This window comes from Barbus barbus, assembly GCF_936440315.1.
Source record: "Barbus barbus genome assembly, chromosome: 44".
In the NCBI taxonomy this organism is placed as follows: domain Eukaryota; kingdom Metazoa; phylum Chordata; class Actinopteri; order Cypriniformes; family Cyprinidae; genus Barbus; species Barbus barbus.
In genome coordinates, this window is record NC_136722.1 from 527,937 (window position 1) to 544,179 (window position 16,243).

At 34.1% G+C, this 16,243-nt stretch overlaps 1 protein-coding gene across 1 annotated transcript in view; it reads right to left on the bottom strand.

The window, feature by feature from the left end:
- The window catches only part of LOC306863170 (WW domain binding protein VOPP1-like), a 33,869-nt gene extending 19,334 nt beyond the window's left edge, over window positions 1-14,535 (bottom strand). Inside the window, exons 1-2 of the mRNA XM_079406381.1 lie at window positions 14,238-14,535; window positions 3,397-3,455 (exon numbers count right to left, since the gene is read on the bottom strand). Of these exons, the coding sequence (XP_079262507.1) occupies window positions 3,397-3,455; window positions 14,238-14,300 (122 nt within the window). The 5' untranslated portion in view covers window positions 14,301-14,535. The remainder of the gene's footprint in view (window positions 1-3,396; window positions 3,456-14,237) is intronic.
- Between the last annotated feature and the right edge of the window lie 1,708 nt (window positions 14,536-16,243).

Here is a 16,243-nt window from a genome sequence, read left to right on the forward strand (position 1 = left end):
TTGTCTGAGATACAACTATTTGTAAATCTGGAATCTGAGGGTGCAAAAAAATCTAAATATTGAGAAAATCTCCTTTAAAGTTGTTCAAATGAAGTTGTTGACAATGCATATTACTAATCAAAGTTGAGATATATTTACAGTAAGAAATTTACAAAATATCTTCATGGAACATGATCTTTACTTAATATCCTATGATTTTTGGCATAATTCAAAAATCAATAATTTTGACCCATACTATGTATTGTTGGCTATTGCTACAAATATACCTGTGTTACTCGTGACTGCTTTTGTGCTGCAGGGACACATATATACAACAGAGATAAACAAATTGAACAATAAATGTTAAAAATGCCATAAAAAGAAGAGTAAGTAGATAATAGCAAAACAAATATTTGTTTATTTGTAAAATGTCCCTAGAAAATATTTTTGGATGCAGGATATCTGATCATAATTAAAAGATACATCTATTTAAAATAACATTTAAATCAAAATATGTTTTTGTATATTCTGCTATAAAGATTACATTTTTGAAGTTGTAAGTAAAACAAATATTAATGGAGTTTTGTTTTACAATATACTACTTCAGGTTTTTTTTGTTTTAATTCAAAGTTTCATGTTTAATTCAATGTGCTACTCACCATTTCATTGTAATTATTTGTGAAATTTACAAGCAATTTCTAAGAGAAAATAGTTTCACCACCAAATTGTCAGAAGTGTGGTTGTTTACTGTGAAATTACTATTTGGGGTCAGTAAGATTTTGTTTTTGTCCTTTAAATAAATTAATACTTTTATTAATGGAGGATGCAGTAAATTGATCAAATGACTTACATTTTATGAATCAACAAGCCTATGCTTTCAGCTAAATATCTTCTTTACTGTTTTAATAAAGAACAAAAGTCAGCTACATCTTGGACGGCCTGAGGGTGAGTGAATTAACAGCAAATCTTCATTTTTTGGTAAACTATCCCTTTAATCTGAGTTCAAACACAACATGACTAATCTGAGCTCAGAAGGAAACAGAAAGGTCATTGCCATCAAACGGCCAAACGACCTTCAGACAAGATTTCCTCTGCGTTCGCAGTCATTCAAAGGTGCCAATTATTCAACAGAAAACAGGCATCCAGTGCAGAAGAGCCAGTGGGGAAAACATAAAAATTCAGGCAAAATTTCTGTGTCAGGGTCTTGGCTTAGGTTGTGTGATGGGTTTGCTATCTCAAACAGATCCGACGCAAGCGTTCCATCACCCTCCAGCATTTCCCACTGCGCCTGACTCCTGCTTTATCTGCACACCACAATGCCATGCAATCACACCCCAAATGAACACTGCTGCAGGTATTACACAGGACACATTCAGAGATAAAAGCAGACCAACGGGATGTTCAATTTGGCTTGTAACAAACAGAAAGAACATGCAGCATTATAATTGGAGGCCTGCCGATGAACTCCTCACAGACCCCCAGTGGGACACAACATCCAGCCCAGAGCTCTTAAAGAGACAGCTCCCCAAAAATGAAACATTTATCATCCTTCCATTACTGTTCCAAACCTGTGTACTAGCTGCTCTTTTACATGCAAGTACAATAAATGGGTCTTAAACGGGAGCTTAAATGTTTTTTGATAACTTTCCATTTGATAACTTTCTGTGAGGCACATTTTTTTACATTTAAAAAATATATATTTTATATATTATATAATTTTATATTTATATAATAATAATATATAGTAATTATTAATAATAAAAATTATTATATTAAATATTCATAAAATAATATTACTTTATTAATTATTATTATTATTTGTTTTAATGAGTTATTTTACTAATATCCAATCATACAAATGAAAAAAAATAAAAATAAATCTAATTCACATTTAATAATTTGCATAGCATTTTAAAAAGCGTAAAAACTCAGTCTTTGATTGGAATCTGGTCCATATTTTGCCGCAAAATTCAGCTGAAACATGAATTGTCGTGAGGCTTCACCACACCAATAAATTATAGAATATTTTCTCTGAAGCTTCTAAGTATGCAAAATTATCGGTTATTGGTATCAGCAATAAATTATAGAATATCACTGAAAAATTATAGAATATTTTCTCTAAAGCTACCAAGTACACAAACTAATTAGTTATTGGTATTGGTGATAAATTATAGAATTTCACTGATATTGAATATTTTCTCTGGAGCTTTCAAGTATAAAAAATTATCGGTTATCGGTATTAGCGATAAGTCATAAAACATCACCTATAGAACATTTTCTTTGGAGCTGCCAAGTACACAAATTTATTTGTTATTCGTATCAGCAATGAATTATAGAATATCAGCGATACATTATAGAATATTTTCTCTAAAGTTACAAAGTACACAAAATAATCGGTTATTGGTATTGGTGATAAATTACAGAATATTTTCTCTGGAGCTTTTATTGGTGGGCATTTTGTTTTTGTAATAAGGCTCTCAAAATGCATGTAAAGATTTTGATTTATCAGCCAATATATCAGTTATGAGCTTCCAAGTATATAAAATTATCGGTTATTTTGCAATGGCCAAAATTTCCATATCAGTGCATGTCTAAAAGAAAGTCACATGGAGTTTGGAACGACATGACTAAAGAGCAGAATTTACTGTACATGTTTGGGTGAACTAAGAAGATATAACCATCTGTTCTCATCAGAAATCCACCCTGGTATTTTTCTTATTTTTGTGTTCACTGTTAAAAGATAAAAATAGCCTAAGAGTGTCTTTTGTAAGTGCTGCTGTGACGAGGTCGCTGAGATGGAAACACTGTTTCACTTAGCAGACGCTGTCATCTCATTCTATTCAAAACACTGCTCTTACTGCTAACTCAAACTAAACCTGGTAGTTAGAAACTGAAATAAAGCTTAAAAAAGAGGAAAATATAAACATCAGTCGAAAAACAAACTTAAAAATATTTTGCTTTTTCATGTAACTGAATTAAAATAAGTTGAAGTATTAAAATTACTATTACTACTACTAGAAAAAAGCACATAACTAAAATTTACAAAATTTAAATAAAAACTGAAAATATAAAAATATAAGCAAAGAAATACCAAAAATTCATAAATAAATAAATAAATTAAAAACATTTTAAAAAAGTATAAAATACTATAATAGTATATAAGCCTAAACAATAATAGAATACCATATTTTGGAGAGCAGCAGGTACACTGGTATTTTGATTGCTGATTAGTAATGAACATTAAAGGGGCTGTATGTAATTTTTTTCGACTTTACTAATGCATAAAATCAGCGCATTGTAGCCATGGAAGCCATGTTTGTTAGAGGTTATAAAATAAGAGACATAAATAAAAAATACAAAACTGTGCAGATGATGGGAAAGTGTCTGAGAAAGACAAATAAAAGTGATTGTACTTACATGAAATAGATGGGGTATCCTCCTTCAAAATACCAGCAGTACTTCTTTGCTTCTATGCACTGCAAAGAAAAATAAATTAATTAATAAATGCATTCAAATTTAGATATATTCATTTACAATTATAAATTATGTCTAGACATTGTTCTGAAAAAGGTTACAAAATTATTATTATTTTTAAGGATTATTTTTTTCCACATCCTGGGTAAATCAACTACATATACACAAGTTTTGCATCCAGATTTGAAGTGGCTCTAAAAGGTTACTGGACACTAAAGTCACACTTCAAAATGTCTGAATGTCATTGTAGCAGATGCAAAATATGGAATCAGGTGGTGTCTGCAGTTAATCAAATCAGACACTGACATAACGACAGACAAAGAGATGCAAGTACACGCTGTAAATCACTGTGAATCTAGTGTCTTCAGTGAGGCATTTGCTCTCAGAAGAAGCAAAAAGAACTTCCTCTGGCTTTTGAGGTCATCGATTGAAGAGGCAGAAACTCTTCACAAACAGCACAAATCAAACAAACCGCAGATAAACGAGCTCAAGAGTCCTCGCTCATGTTCTAACAGCCGTTACAGATCGAGAGCGAACTAAATTAGATTTATTTTGTACATTCAGTGCAATTTACTTATTTAATTGGAAACTTTAGATTTTGCTGAAGAAATACAAAGAAAGGCAAGGAATGTGTTCTGTCCGCAGCACACACAGTTTGTGTATGACTGTGGAATATCCCACTGCTTGCACGGATTTGTTGTGCGCTGACTGAACCGTCACTAAAATGTCTGTTGAGACTTGGTAGATATTTTGCAAAGAAATGTGAAAGTCTGATAGAGGCACTGAAGCCTGCAAAAACTTGATGATGAAACCTTCAGGAAATATGAAGGGAGTTTCTGTATTTCCCATATATCCAGATAAAGTCCTGGCAGAAAATTACCAGTAGGCTACATTTCCATTTTTCTACAGAATTAATTTTTTGATAAATTTTTTTAAATAATGTATGTCCCTTTCTGCACTCTTTATTCCTATAAATAAAGGCAAAAAGCAACACATATAAAAAAAGATAAAATACAGTATATAGTAATATTATACATGACAATATAAAATATAATATAAAAAGGCATAATATAAAATATATATAAAAATACAATACAATTAGGGTCAGTAAGTTTTTTTTTAATTTTTATTATTTTTTTATTTTTTATGCATGACGTTTCCACAAAAATATTGTGCAGCACAACTGTGTTCAACATTGATAATAATCAGAAATGTTTGTTGAGCAGTAAATCAGTATATTATAATGATTTCTGAAGATCATGTGACACTGAAGACTGCAGTAATGATGCTGAAAATACAGCTGCAGATCACAGAAATACATTACAGTTTAACACATATTCACATAGAAATATTATATTATAATAATTTTATTAGAATATTTCAAAATTTTTACTGTATTTTTGATCAAATAAAAATGCAGCCTTGGTGAACAGAAGAGACTTCTTTCAAAAACATAAAAAAATCTTACCAACCCCAAACTTTTGAACACTGTAAACTTTAAAAACAAAACCCTAAATATTAATTTTCTGGCATGTAACTCATCCAGCATTTGTGCTACAGACATGAATGACATCTCACGCACACTTAGAAGATTTCTACTACTTTTCTCAGAGACTGGCCTAACAATATTTAACTGATTGAGATATGCAAAACAATCTGTAGTCGAGAGATCAAAATATAACCACACAGAACACATCAGTAACCATATACCAACATCCAGACAACCAAACACAAACTGACTTATCCACAATCAAGCCGCAGTCATACTGACTTCATGAATATAATGTGTGCAATGTAAAAAAGGTTATATTTATTGTGCAGGTTTCAGGCTGATTTCATTACTTTTATTGCCTGCAACATAAGAGACACAAAAACAATGAAGGTTGTAAACGTTACTTTTTTCATTCAGAGTTTTTCCATCATTTGAATAGTGTATTATCATAATTAGCAGGCTGTAATCTGCTGCTGTCTTTGTGAATCTCTGAGGTGCAGTTCTGTTTAGCTAGTGTTTGTTCGGGCTTTAGACTGAGTTTCCTCCCGTATCCCATTACACCGGACTCAATCATCCATTATGACGAACTGCAGCACAGCCTGTCGGTTCAAGAATCAATACGGCTCAGCTGCTGTCAATCTTCAGCACACTGACTTCAGCCACAACATTAACACAGTGTATGTCTGCCAGAGATCCCAGCATCCAGTCAGAGGAATGACAGCAGCGTACAGGAGAATGATAATGCTACATTTGCAACCAGTCAATCTTTCTATCTATAAAACTTTAAATGTGTATTATGGTTTAGCTGTAAATATGTCCCAAATATGTATTGTTAAAAAACTGCAATATTTAACAAAAAATAAAACTAAAAGTTTTGTTATCTACATGTGGAAAGTGCCAGTAAACACACATCAAGAAAACGAAACAAAGCCATTTTCCATAGCAGGCGTTCGCACTTCAGCGTTAGTCGTGTAATGACTAATACTGTGAACAGCAGCAAGTCGAAGTTTACAGACTGTTTACAGCGCTGAGCTGAGTGTTTGCCAAGCAATCGAGCCTGTGATGAATATGCATGAGATACCAAACCATGCCGCTTACATGTCTGACTGAATCTGTACGACCAATGCTATGGATGCTTTGAGACGGTCTCAGCCGCTAACACAGCTAAATTCAGAAAGAGCTAAATTAATGACAAATCCTCCACGTTAACCTAAAATCAATATTCATGCTCTTATGAGAAGAGGTTGCTTGCAGCAGCAGCATAATGAAGACAAAAAAGGGACACGAGCGAGTGCTGAAACCCTGAATAAATACTGGAGCGTTTCTGTCCTGCAAAGCGCTTTGTTGATGACATTAGCTCAGCGCTGACGTGATATACTGTTTAAGCTGCTCATTTCATCTCCTGTCTCAGTGAACAGGTCCTAAACGGAAAACTGAACTACAGTCAACAGTCTGACTACTGTACATGAGACTTGTGATATCACGTTACACACAGCTGTGAGATTTGAAAGGCAAACTGGGATTCAGGGCAGACTAAAGATTGAGCAATCCGAGGAAGGGCTTGAATGCGTGTGGGTGGATTTATCCAGAAAGCAAACATCTCCCCCGTCACTGCGTCTGGCACATGGAGACATGAGAGAGATCTGACAGCGAGAGAAAGGTCACAGACGGTCAATTAACCCCGCGAGTCAGCCGAGAGCTTTCATTAGAGCGGCCGTCCTCAACAACACCGACTGACCAGAAGCGTACTGTATGCGATGTTGAATAATGCATGTGGTCAAAATGCTGTATATACAGTAAAAATACATTTTGAAAAGCATGCATAAAACACCTCACAAATAAGACCCGTCTGAATGCTGATACAGTCAGATTTCTTAAAACTAAAGTCAAACACCCTAATTTGAATAAAATAATTGGAGAACATAATGAACCCTTGTGAAGAGCACTTAGAGAAACACTTCAATGCAATATTGACACTTAAGTGTATTAATAAATTATTATAAGCTAACCGTTGTGAGTCGGGCTAAAGTAAGGAGATAGTTTTGAACACTGGCTGGTTATGTACTTGCTCAAATATTGATTTCAGATCATTTTTAACTACAAAAGTTACGGACTGCAGCTTTAACTAAGTGTTTTCCTTCAATAAACTATATTCACTCAATATTAAATACTATCGAGTACAGTAGTTGTTTTAATAGTTCTGTTTAGGTATTGGGTTAAGATATAAGTAGCAATAATCAGCCAATACACTAGTAATGTGTATGCTAATAAGCATCTAGTTAATAGTGAATAGTGTTCCCTAACTGAAAGTGTTACCAAAAAAAAAGTAATGTTCGTTACATTCAGTTTCTCCCAAACACTTCTATAAATTTCTACGTCAGATACAAGAGCATCGGCAGTTTCTCTCTGGGATAGCAATAAAGTCTTGGTCATACTGTGCTAAATGACACATTATTCCACTACGCATGAAGAAAACAAATAAAGCTGATCTCAACGGTCCATAATTAGCAGAAATCTCTGTTCTAGATCCGAAAGGTCACAATTTAGGGCGTCAGCAAGCCATGACTAAGACTGCAGCTTTCTCCCAAGAGTCCTTATGCACGGCCGCGTAATGATAGTAGCTTTGAGGCTAAATCCAATCAAATCTCAAGCTCTTCTCCCCAGGGAAATCTAGCGGGAAGAAGCAGAATCGTTGTTTGTGAGCAAGCGTTCAGGGCATGAGTTGTGTGTTTTGTTTAGAGAAACAATGCCAGATCCAGCAGAGGGATGAACGCCATTCAACACGCAGATCTGGACTGGAATAAACACAGGCACAGAATCACAAATGCTCTAATTGCTCTTGGCTAAAGAACAACAGGTTCAAAAGATCTAACAGGGACCAATATCCTGAGTTTGCTGGGTTAAGTTGGGTTGTGTCTTAATCCTGTTCCGTCTCCTCCTCAACAGTAATGACCTGAATACTCTCTGCTGTATTAAAGCATCAGTTGGAAATGGTTGCAGTTAATGTGGAGGCTGGACACTCCTCACAGAACAAGGACAGCATCCTCTCAGACGCTTCGTCCACGGACGGACCATCGTCTGCTCACGGACAGACGGATGCATATTGTGCAGAGAAACAGTCAATCTGCCAAGCTTTCCACTGACTGGCTGGCTTTAGTTAATGGGCCAGTAACAAAACTCTAACTGTTTGCCCCATATACTCATTTATTAAAAAAAAACTGTGAAAATGCATCCATTTAATAACTTTAAGATACTTTCAAGATACTCCTCCTCTATGATTATCATGTTTTAAATTTTTACATTTCTATACATACAAGTAAAAAATTATAATGTAACTATAATGTACCTGTTTCAAAGCAGCCAATAAAGTCATGAGTGCAATACAATTCCAGATAATTTGATATTTCTTTGATAAGGCAAGGCCAGTTCAGGCTGTAAAGTGTCTTGTGTGGTCATTATTCCAAAACCATAACACTACTTATGAATTATTAATTCATGATATTTGTAAAAAAACACTTTTTACCTTGGAATATATATATAATATATAAAACATATTTAATGCAGTTAACGCAGGGGCAGAGCTAGTGTTGGCCACCCCACTCACAACTGCTGCTTCTGTCTCTTTTTTTCTTGTGAAAAAGTGTGAAAAAGTTCTAAAGAAGTGTGTTTCTTTAGAAGCACATCAATCTTTACGAGCACATCAATCCGGAGATGTTTCAGACGTCAGTATTAAGTATTTACAATTGTGTTTTCCATAATCAGATCCACGTCACATTCAGCAGCTCTTAAAGTAATAGCAGCTAAATAAGCTAATGACCAGCTGCTGTGATGTCTGTTCATCTAAAAAACTAAAGAAAAAACGGGGGAATCAATAACTTTTGCAGCTTTAAGGATTCATCTATATTTAATTTAGAATTTAGTGTTCGATAACTTTATTCAATTTCTGTATATTTCTGCTGAAGGTCACAGGTACATAAGACGTTTTTTATAATGGGTTTATGTGAAGATTGTTTTAAGTTCACTTAAATTTGAAGTGGTTATTTTTAATTTATCGCGATTAAATTTGAAGTGGTTATTGGTTCTAATAAATGTTCAAATCGATAGCTCAATTATACTATAATGTTAAATAAACAATTTCCTAGAGACATCAGTACCGGTATCAGTGATACTCGTTTTCAGTCAGAAAAAAAGATGCCATTAAACAAATATTAAAAATATACTGTCTTTATGCTGTTTCTACATTAATTTGAAGATTGAATGTGAAATTATAGCAATGTAAAAGTATATTTAAAAACTTTAAAGATAGGTGGGATTGATCGCGATTAATTTCAGAAAAATTTGCAATTAATTAGTTAATTTTTAATTAATTAATTTTTTTAATCGATTGCCCACTAATATATATATATATATATATATATATATATATATATATATATATATATATATATATACACACATACATCACTAATATATATATTTACGTGATGTCAAAATTTTCTGTCCGATTGCATTTTTTCAGTTAAAAATTGGTTTAAATGCATAAATATGAAGGGATAGTTATTTGTCATTTGTCTTTTATTCAAAGTGTCAAAATATCATGACGGACGGTATGCTTAAGTGAAGGTATTTATTTATTTGTTTTATCAGTTTTATGCAATTTGCAGGAAAAATAAGTCTGTTAACTACATTTAAGAAGGCAGCTCTGAAATTATAGAACAAAAATAAGAGATCATTATTTACAAAAACTCAAATTAAATGTAAATTTAGAAACTTTGTTTCTAAACACTTTGAATTGTTGAAAAAATGTTAAGCATGTTAAGGAAATTATTTAATTTTAATATAAATTATGGTCGCACCACATGACATTTTTAAGGCTACGGCCAATTCATCTAGATGAAAAAACTACAATTTTTTTTAATTTATGTGTACACAACATTCTTAATGTTTGAAATATTACAGTAGATATATATATGTATATATAACTTATAAGCACAACTGTGTGTGTGTGTGTATGTATATATATATAAAACTTTTTTGAAAATAACAATTAAGATGTCTACTGTCACTTGTATTTTAAGTGTAAATAAAATCTGACTTTTACCTTGTTACACCATTTTACTTGGATCATTTTTAAGAGGCATTAAATGTAACCTTTTCTCTCTTTTTCTTTTTTTTTTTGGTGCATGATAGAAAGGGTTGCCAAATAGTGTGAAATGTTTCTGTATTCTCATACAGTGTAAATCTGATTATTTTCTCAAGTTTAAAAAAAAAAAATCAATATGAATACAAAGGTCACATTTCTAAGAACTTGAAAAATTAGTTTTAAACCACATTTTCTTCTCTTGGACAGAACGTGAACCTGGAAACGATGCTGAGTTTACACACTGGATCAGATGAAGCACAGGCAGCCGATGCAAAACAAAACTAAACAAAGCATTGTCAAACAAACTATAAATTGCACATATTTTCAAGAAGCTGTTTATGTTTTCACTCCAGTATCATCCTTCAATAATGTCATTGCTTATACAAAAAAACCTCCTGAAATTACAGATGTAAAACTATGTAAGATCTTTTCAGCAGGTCCTTTCCTGATTGAAGGTTAATGGTTGTTTACTGAGCAGGAGTTAGAATGAGTCCCAGGATCTGTTTTATTACAGCCACCGGCCAAACGATTCACGTCCAAACGCAGAGACCACTGACCGCCTACACCAGACTTCAGCCCTTTAACATCAGCGTGTTTAACATTGGCTGCTGTTCAGTAAGGGAGAGCAGCTGCAACGGAGTATTAACCGGGGCATTAGGCTGAAACCTTTGTCTCTGGTAAATATAGATTTACAGGACCAAGTGAGCAAATCCCTGTATCAATGCTACAAGCCACACAAAATGCCCAATCAAACTCCTGCTGTTTCCTGTCAACTTCTGACTGATCCCGCAGTCTGCAGCTAATGCCTTTTCTCAATGTCACTGAAGGCAGTGACGGGAATCGATGCGGGTAAATCACTCCTCGACAGAGCCAAACCACAGCAGCATGCTGTATATGAGCCTAACTGACACACTGACTGCAGTACAAGACAACGCTTCTCATTATATAGTTAAAGTGTGCACAATGGAACGGTCAATTACACAGAAGCAGTCGATGCAGTTCTTGTAATCAACATCATTTAAGTTTAAATTTAGATATAAGGGAAAGAGTTAAAAAATTTATTGGTTTTAATTAGGGATGATGATATTGGATTTTGCCGATATCCGATATGCCGATATTTGTCCAACTCATTTTTGCCGATACCAATATATTTCCTTTTGTTTGAAAACAACACCAAATCGCTCCTGTGCAGAGATTCTAAACAAATCATTTTTTAATTTTGGTTAGTTTTTAACAAACTGAAGAATTAAATTGTTAGAATTTAATTTAGAATTTAATTAGAATTTTGTTACAATTAAGTTCTTTTATACTGAGAGTACATTGAAAGCTTTGAAAATAATTATAAAATCAACTATAAATTATTTGTTTTTTCAAACAGATGCAGTGGTAACCTTAACATTTTATTTAAAGATTTAACATTTGTAGATGGTCTAAAGCAAAAGAGTTGTAAACATTCTGCAAATCTTTCAGAGCTCCTAATCTGTTTGAAACCCCCCCCAAAACAAAACACTTTAATAAATAAATCTAGGCTATATATAAAATGATTTAATTTACAAGCATCATGTTTGTGATTTTTATTCATGTATATCTTCTGACCTTTAAATAAAACATACTCGTGATTTTACAACATTTACTGCTTTATTTAATCAGAAATACAATCTTAATGTTATTTGTGTATTTTACTTTAATTTTATTACAAGTAGGCCAACAGCGCCCCCTAGGAAATTAACACTCCTCACCTAGCCGGCATTAGGCCGCCGCTGCATGCGCTAGTGACTGTTGAATCTATTGCGCAGTGTAAGCGTCATTCTGTTCTCAGTTTAAATGCAGCGATTAAAAACAGTGAATCTAATCAACATTCAGGCAAAAATTAGCTTCAAGAATGACCTCACTGCTGACTTTTTTTTGCATAGCCAAAATCCCCTGTGTGACAGCTAACATTTTTCTTCTTAAAAAGATACAATTATGATTTTTAACTTCTTTTTTAGCATCTTTTTTCATATTAGTTATGTACACTAGGGTTTTTAGGGATTTAAGATTAAAAATGTATATTCTTAGATGTTAGCATTTTGGTATACTAACATTATTTCAGTTAGTGAATCATTCAATTATTTAATTTCAATCTATACAATTTTAAATATTGCTACCATATTTTTTATGCTGAAGCTCTTGAAACCACAGCTACAATTTTTACTCTAAATTTCACTTTTTTTATTTTAAACAATGCATATCTCAAGTTTTTAACCTTTTTTGTCTTCATTACACAATTTCATGGTCCTGTGGTGTGAGAAATGAATTTTAAAAAGTCCAAATGGCCCTCAAATAATATGTGTTTGTAATAATACAAAAATATTAATAAAAAACAATTGCTGTTTATAATGGTTTTAGATGCAGTACATCACATCACAAGAGCACATGTCAGCTTCCTAAAAGTTTCATTTAAACTAACTACATTCACTGGTTATACAATACAGTTTGACCCTACATCCCTGGATCACTACAAGCAAGTTTCAAATGTTTGAGCATTAAAAGATTTTCTTTCACAAAATCTTCAGGTTGGCTAAAAAAGAAGCCAGTCATATTACTTATTTGCAGTTACATGACTCTAAAATAACAACAAATAAATTCATAGCACCACTCAAAATGACTTCTTCAGATCAATACAATCAACATCTTTGGCACAAGTGGATTTGAGCAATAAAACATGCAGGTACATCAGGCAGATATATGTCACAACTCTCTATTCAAGTTGTGTTGAGCTCTGAATATGTCCCAGTCATTGACTCCAGTAATAGCAGCCCATGCTCTAACGAGCACATCATTACTGAGAACAACATGCATGAATGTCTGAGAGAATCAGAGCTACCATCAACACTACCTGTCTGGATTTAATTGATGTTATGCTACAATTTATGAGGGAATAAGCTGGCATATTGATTTATCCCTGTCTAAGTGCTTATGACAAAGTGTCTCTCACTTCTCTGACAGGCCTGTATAATGATGACAGTGATGAGGTGAAATACCATTACTGTAGGATGCAGACGCAGTATCTGCTGTACAGTAAGGAGCTCTGATGAGGCTTGATGTCTTAGCTTCGCAAAAGCCTTTGCAATGTAAATGCTGTACATATCAAAGGTTGGAAAGTTATTTGAAAATGAAACAGCCAACCCATAGCAAAACGCCTAATGAAGAGATAAACATTAAATCAGATCATAGCAAACCAGGGGGGTGTTCCAGAAAGCAGGTTATGTGACATACCTGGGTTTGTTTAAGAGCAAGTAAGCGGATAACCTCAACTTTCGGTACCAAAAACAGAGGTAACCATAGCAACTTGCTCTCTGAAAATAACCTGCTCCGGAGTATGTTCTGTTTCAGGGTTAGCTTACTTCAGAGCTATCAGCGCATGCGTGTGTGACTTACTAACAAGACTCCAGTGGGCATGACAGATAGCGCACAATATTATATATTATTACAAATATATATATAAACACACATACACACACACACACAAACTGATCTCATTACATTCCAAGTTATAACAGAAATTCCCTTTTTTGTTACATTCAAACTGTCCTGGAGCACAAAACATAAAAAAAAAAATGAATAACTTACATATTTTTACATTCAGCCACCCATAACTTCCTTAAAGGGATTTTCATTAACACGCAGACTGTGCTTAAAAGGCCTGTGATAATCCAACAGCGAAATTCATGATGCCAGCTGACACACACACACACACACACACACACACACACACACACACTTATTATACACAATTAAATACATACAGCCTATAACGCGTCTGATTTAATAAACTAAGAGTTAAACAATCCCTAAAACTGTTCTAAACACAATTCAGGTGATCCATAAAGAAAAGCACAGCTCTGCTTTGACTCTGATCTGAGACAACACCATGATATTTACAGTATTCCTCCAGTGTGTTTTATTGTAGGAGGAGCGGACGGAGACAAAGGCTCAACTAGCGCTACATTACATATGTATATACAACACTGTGTGCGGGTTACGCGGCTCTTGAGGAACGCTACAGCATACATCTGGCTGTAAACAGCGGGTAATAACGACACGATGAAGTTGATGAAATGCGTGAGAAAGGCGTTAGTTGTGCGGTGTGACAGCGGACAGACTCACCTCGAGCACCGCGCACAGCGTCAGCAGCACCGCCGCTCCATGGCGCTTCCCTCGCTCCTGCATGTCTGCACCGAGTCAACAAATGCTGTCAGGACGGAGCTTTCATAGCATTAAAGCGTGAATGTTCACAGCAGAAGCACGAGCATGCTGGAGGATCGGTGTGTGTGTGTGTGTGTGTGTGTATGTGTGTGTGAGGAGAGAACAGCTCGATCCGCGCTCGCGCAACAATGAAATGATTTCCACTGGTGAATACAGCAGCGCGCGAACAGCTCAAGGCTTCTGTCTCATCCTCACAAACACAGAACTAGGGCTTTACTAGAACTTATAACAGTTACTCAGCTCGTGCTTTAAATAAGAAGCATCTATTGATTTACAAAGTAGGCTAATGTTACCTGGACATAAAACATAAAATGAAAGTAAAACGTGTGAATTGAAGCGTTTGAATGTCACTGCATCGTAACAAAATAAAAGAAAAGAAAAGTGGCATTGGCAAAAATCAAATGGCATTTATTTAAAAAAACATCCTATCGAATCACATTTAAAACAATGATTCACTATAGGAAGTGTGTTATTTGTATATATATATATATATATATATATATATATATATATATATATATATATATATGGGTAGTTGACAAATAAAAATTGGATTGGAAAATGAAAATTGGAAACTTATACAAATAACATGAGACTAAATGTATCTTCATTCTTAGAGTTACAAATAGCACGAGAGAGGTTAATATTCAAGGTTAGTAGTTTCTTTTATTTTGTTTACATTTTTCTGTCAGACCATAGGACACATTGATAGTCAACTATCCACATATATATATATTCTATTTATTTATATGCAATAAAAAAAAGTATTCCCTTTTAACTTTACATTCTACACTACAGTTGCTAGCTTGCTTATAAATGTTTAATAAATCCACGTAGAATATTAATATACAGTCTTTCTCTTTTGGGAAAATTTACCAAAATATTGATGATTCATCCTGCACTACACAGATTTTTTGTCCAATTAAATGCCCTAGAATGAGAATGTCCGTCCCCCAATGCCGCCTGTATCTGTTTATGCAAGCAGCAAATCAATCCCTTTGTCCCAATGTGCATTTCCACCCTATCTGCCCTAAATAGTATTGAAAATTATTAATATCATATAGAATTCCCATCTTTCTCTTCTCTGCCATGGCCTGCCCATCTCAGAAACTTGGTTGTAAATAGGACTTCTGAGGCCGTTCATGTTTAATTTACATGAAAAAAAGTTGTAAAAGTTGGATTACATTATTGACAAATGACATATGGATGAATTTGAGGGGAACTGACTTTATAAATCCACCAAAATTCTATGTAAATGAGGTAAATTCTGAGAAAACCTCTAGCATTATTGCATGATGTTTCATTAACAAAGTTCAGGAGGAGCACGTCAGATACTTAGCCTAATTAAACATAAGTGGTTCGCAATCAAGTTAATCAATACACGAATATAAATACAGCTGACATACCTCTACTCATTTGATGGTCAATCAGCATCCCTCCACCACCCCTTCTCCACCAATATCACTAAGTTCTCACCACACTATGGGGGATACTCTGGGTTCGGGCCATTCCCGAGCTCGGAGCCTTTTACCAGGACAGCACGCCAACAACGTATTACCATACTCGCCAAATACGCTTTACGTTACTCGTGCTAAATATATGTAAGTGTGAACTCGTGAAATGTACAGTCAAACCAAAAAAATATTTTTGATATTATTTTACTAGTGAGTGCAGAACACTGTAGTTCGTTTATGTAAGTGAGGATAGCAAAATAAAGTAAACTGACATATTACACCCAAAAATTCTTCATACAGAGGACTACCAGTAAAATTGATAAAAATTTGGGACCAACAAATACTCAGACACTTTGACCTGATCATATTTTGCTTAAGTCTGTGTAGATTCATCACTAAGCCATCCAGGTTTTTAAAACTTTCCTAAAAATGTACTTTTTATTAAAATCACTG